The sequence below is a fragment of the Halyomorpha halys genome, unplaced genomic scaffold, assembly GCF_000696795.3.
Source record: "Halyomorpha halys isolate HHAL.00 unplaced genomic scaffold, Hhal_1.1 Scaffold430.1, whole genome shotgun sequence".
NCBI lineage: Eukaryota > Metazoa > Arthropoda > Insecta > Hemiptera > Pentatomidae > Halyomorpha > Halyomorpha halys.
In genome coordinates this window covers 348,891-354,556 of record NW_027106536.1, presented here as the reverse complement: position 1 = coordinate 354,556, position 5,666 = coordinate 348,891, and the positions used below count along the sequence as shown (strand labels likewise).

Genomic DNA, 5,666 nt, shown 5'->3' with positions numbered 1-5,666 from the left:
ATAAAGTCAGTATCAACGATCACGAATTCGACGAGTTGTGAAACTAAGAATCCGACATCGACAACAAAAAACATCCATGTTTTAAAATATCGTTACTTACAATACATTACCCAAAATACATCGATGTTTCTGAACAACTATTTCAGAAACATGAGATCTGTCCCAACGATCCCGCATTCTACGACCTGTAAGAAGTGGTTTTTGAAACAAAGAATCCAACATCGACTACAAAAAACATGGATGTTTTAAAATATCGTTACTTACTATACATTACAAAAATACATCAATGTTTTAAAATATTGTTGCTTAAAATACATTACCCAAAATACATCGATGTTTCAGAACAACTATTTCAGAAACATGAGATCTGTTCCAACGATCCCGCATTCTACGGCCTGTAAGAAGTGGTTTTTGAAATAAAGAATCCGACATTGACTACAAAAAACGTGGAAGTTTCAAAATATCGTTACTTACTATACATTACAAAAATACATCGATGTTTTAAAATATTGTTGCATAAAATACATTACCCAAAATACATCGATGTTTTTGAGCAACTATCTCAGAAACATAAGGTCTGTTCAACGATCCCGCATTATACGGCCTGTAAGAAGTGGTTATTGAAACAAAGAATCCAACATCGACTAAAAAAAACATCGATGTTTTAAAATATCGTTGCTTACAATAAATTACCCAAAATACATCGATATTTTTGAACAACTATTTCAGAAATATGAAATCTCTTCCAACGATCCCGCATTCTACCGCCTGTAAGAAGTGGTTTTTGAAACAAAGTATCCGACATCTACTACAAAAAACATCGATGTTTTAAAATATCGTTGCTTGAAATACATTACCCAAAATACATCGATGTTTCTGAACAACTATTTCAGAAACATGAGATCTGTTCCAACGATCCCGTATTCTATTAAAACATCGATGTTTTTTTATATAGGAAGATGGTCAGGGTTGCGGTCACAAGTGAAACGAAAATAGTTTACAACTATTTATTTTCCAACGTTTCGCCCCACTTTGTAGGGCTTCATCAGGGCTAAAAAGATACAAAATGAAACTAAGTTAAGATAAAATAATAGAAATAAAAATAAAAAGATAAAAAGATACAAAGGCAAGAGTTTGTATCTTTTTATCTTTTTATTTTTATTTCTATTATTTTATCTTAACTTAGTTTCATTTTGTATCTTTTTAGCCCTGATGAAGCCCTACAAAGTGGGGCGAAACGTTGGAAAATAAAATAGTTGTAAACTATTTTCGTTTCACTTGTGACCGCAACCCTGACCATCTTCCTATATATCAATTTTTACGGTCAACTACATATACATATATACAAATCGATGTTTTTTGTAGACGATGTCGGATTCTCAGTTTCAAAAACCACTTTATACTGGGCGTAGAATGCGGGGTGTTGGAACAGACCTTTAGATCCTGAACTAGTTGTCTAAAACATCGATGAATTTTGGGTAATATATGGTAAGCAACGATATTTTAAAACATCGATGTATTTTTGTAGTATATTGTAGGTAACGATGTTTTAAAACATCTATGTTTTTTCTAGTCGATGTCGGATTCTTTGTTTCAAAAACCACTTCTTACCGGCCGTATAATGCGGGATCGTTGGAACAGACCTCATGTTTCCGAAATAGTTGTCAAAATCATCGATGTATTTTGGGTAATCTATTTTAAGCAACAATATTTTAAAACATCGATGTATTTTTGTAATATATAGTAAGTAACGATATTTTAAAACATCCATGTTTTTTGTAGTCGATGTCGGATTCTTTATTTAAAAAAACACTTCTTACAGGCCGTAGAAGGCGGGATCGTTCGAACACGCCTCATGTTTCTGATATAGTTGTTCAAAAACATCGATGTATTTTGGATAATGTATTGGTAGCAACATTATTTTAATATTGAACATTGATATTTCAAAACATCGATGTTTTTTTTAACAATGTTGCATAATTTTTTGCAAAAACGACTTCCGACTGGCCGGACTATACGTCGTCGTTGGAACAGACTTTGAGTTACTGAAATGGTTGTTCAAAAACATCGATGTATTTTTGGCAAAGATTTGTATGCAATGATATTTTAAAACATCGTTGTTTTACTAGTCGTAATTTATCTTTATCATGTCGTTAGCGTGAAGGTTGGAGGTACTTTTTTATTCGACCATATTGTTGATAGGAATCTATTTATACTGTAAATTTTTGGTTTTCATTTAGTTACTTATGGAAAAAAATGAAAAATTGGGACAAACGAAAAACATCGATGATTAGAAAACATCGGTTTAAAAACATCGACATTGATGTCGCATCCCTAGTCTGTGCTGTAAATACCGAACTCAATGGTTTTTTAGTTGTTCCTTGGCGCTTATGAACTAGTGCTGTGGTAAGTTCGCTTCTTTGTCGTATCCTCTTTTTCGACTACTAGAGGTTTGATCTGTTCCTTGACTACATCCTTCAAGACAAGTTTTAGTACCGGAGTGTCAGGATGTATTGGGTTGTGACGTTGATTTTTCACTGCCGTAATTTCTCCTTTTAACTCGGTGTTTTCAACAATAAGGATGTTGCAATTGTCCTCTAATTTCCTCGCAGCTATGAGAACCGCTTCAACTGCTGTTTTACTGATTTGTTTAGCCTGGCCGGTAAGAAAATTCCTGCAACTCTAAAATTATACGGCTATTTGCTTCTCTTACATCTTTGTATTTATAACCCCTATCAGAATAATGTTCAAGATACTCACGATTACAGGCCGAATACGATGCAGCGCAGCACTGGACAGGAGAATTAGTGACGTCACTGATAGGACTGGAGTTATTTTTTTCTTCTTATTTTATCTCTTTTTTTTTTTTTTAAAGAAATTGACATGTTTGGAAATAACATTTTTTTTTTTAATCTCTTGTACTTGTTTACTTACATTGTACCCAGAAACCTGAATAATTCGTATTGCTGCTCAATGAGACACTGTGGTCTCAGAGCATTATGGCTTATTGTAAAATTGTAATTAATCAAGAACAATAAAATCTCTCTCTCTCTCTCTCTCTCTCTCTCTCTCTCTCTCTCTCTCTCTCTCTCTCTCTCTCCCTCTCTCCCTCCTCCCTCTCTCTCTCTCTCCCTCTCTCCCTCCCCCACTAGTGTTTTTTGATTTATTTTTTTCGTTTCAACAATTAAAAATTTATTTTATTCATTTTTGTGTTCTGTGAAAAAAGGGTTTCGAATTTCTAAATAAAGCAATCATCATACAAATTAAGCAATTTATGTGTTTGGTTACGATTGGTTTTGAAAAATACCTATTATACGTTAACACGATGTGCGTTATAATTGGTTATAACCGCGATCGGCTATCAGTCCCAGGGACCCATGGAGGTTGATATAAACGATATCCGGTGTACTTCAATGTTCACTATTAAGGACATGATTTTTGAACAAATAGTCTTTTTCAGCAACCACCTCAAATCTACTCCTACTTATTATTATACAACTTTGTAAAGTAATTTTGACCCCTGCAGAAGAATTTTGACTCGAACCTAGGCTCAACTAACCACGTCATGGTTGTGCAGAGCAGGAGTGAATTTTCATGATCAAAGAATAAAGAAATTTGATGGTAAACCATTCTTTTGTGATTTCCTTATAAAAGATACCGTATTTATTTTTTCATATAACAATGTTACTAAAATGTATTACTCTTAATTTATTTAGGAAGAAACATAATTTGCTATTTTTGTGTTTATTGCTTATGAAAGGTTAGCTGTTCAAATATTTTCTTCCGAATGATCTAGATATTCACTCGCAAGGTGGGGGACCTAGATAGTCCACATCTAGGTTATTTTTCACTTTTCCGAAAATGGCCTTAATGTTGCTTCCAATGCCACCTGGATTATCGACGAATGACGGAAGGTTTTCAGGAAAATCACTCCAGTTATGATTCCGAATATTTCCGAAAGAATGTTTTTCAGTTGAATAAATCTTCGGATTGTCATTCGATTGAGGCTCGTATATTTCTTCTGTGACGTTCGATGGCTGTGGAGCCCATTGATTGGGTACGAAAAGGCTTCTGCAAGAAGTTTCGGGAATTCGGTTGTAACCATAAAACCACGGTTTCTTTTTACTGAAAGTTCTGTATCGATTGCTAGATTGAATTTTATTTCTAATATTCCCTCTATATAATGTTTTTTCATAGGTTGAATTGTTAAATCGAAAATATGGATTTTGTTGATTTCTCAATGTCTTTTGAGGAAAAGAATTTGACGCAAAAAACTCTTGGGAATATTTATATCCTTTACCAGTCATACACATAGCTTCGGCTAAGGACCTTCTATAAAATTGTTGTATGTCCTCTATATTTTTGAGCACGGGGTGCTTTGCTTGTGACAAATGAAAATCTTTTGGCCTTTCCATTGAGAACGCCGTAAACCATGTTGGGTGTGCCATCAGGTTTTCCAAATACTTCACATCAGCTTTTCTTCTATTGGACAATTGTTTGCTCATTACAAAATATGAATGCCTAGCAGCTGTATCGGAATGAATACCTCCTTCCATTGCAACATCTGATTTGTAGTGATTCATAGGCACATCAACATGTATTTCCTCCTCAACCAAAGGGTTCATATCATATTTAAAAATATAGACATGACTGAAAGGGACATACTTTTCTGAGAGATTTTTTATTTCCGGTGGTTTTTCATTTTCTTTTTCGGACGATTCTTTACATTCCTCAGAAATAACACTTCCTAAAAATCATTGAAAATGAGTAAAATATTAGAAGTAAAAAGGCATAAATATTAAATATTTGTAATATTAATATTCATATGAAATACTACCCGCAACATACATTAAAAGTCGAACCCAGAAATAAATGATATAATTAATGTTTATGTTAAACATAGTTCCGAATAACAGCAATAGAGAAAGCTAAAACGTTTTCTATTCTAAAAACAAAAATAAAATAAATGCAAATGAGCAATAAAGGAGAAAATTAAGTGCAGTATTTTAAGTATCGAGAAACATTATTCTAAACCAACTAAAACATCTAGTCAAAAAATGAATAATCGTTGACCAACCTATAGCAGAATTTTGCAATCATCGTAGCACAATGGAACATGTAACCTATTCTACACAGAAGTAAAGATTGATTACTAAAAAAAAAAAAAGGAAACATTTCAGTACTGGTGGAGCTTGTATGGAAGCTTGTTATGCCGTCTGATGGCCCATGCTATCCATATACATGCCAAGCAAGGAGTCTCTTGTGGATAAAATCGTTCCACTGATGGTACTCGAACTGCAGATGAGGACAAGCACAAGCACAACCATTGGTAGTAATACTAGTTTCTTCCAAATACTGCACCCATCACCTTCTTGAGTTATAGTGGTACAGATTTCATTTTTTTTTAATATGTAAAAGTAAAGTTTATTTTTAAAGATGAAAACATTTTTTATTTAGTTATAGGTACATTAGTAGCATAACCCTTCACATTTGATTCAATCTTGAAATTCTCTACGTAAAATCTACGTAAAAAGCCATCAGTCTAGTAGTTAAATTGGAAAGAATTTTCATATCGGAGCCTGTGCAAGCAATTATAAAATATTTATACTGCTCTGGAATTATAGTTATTACTTTGGAAATGATCATATCATTGCCTATTCCATATA

General features: G+C 33.4%; 1 protein-coding gene across 1 annotated transcript in view; it reads right to left on the bottom strand.

Annotated features, from left to right (window-relative positions):
- Positions 1–3,728: 3,728 nt before the first annotated feature.
- Positions 3,729–5,666, bottom strand: part of LOC106682600 (uncharacterized) — a 17,837-nt gene continuing 15,899 nt past the window's right edge. Inside the window, exon 2 of the mRNA XM_014423542.2 lies at positions 3,729–4,747. Coding sequence (XP_014279028.1) covers positions 3,801–4,747 — 947 coding nt within the window. The 3' untranslated portion in view covers positions 3,729–3,800. The remainder of the gene's footprint in view (positions 4,748–5,666) is intronic.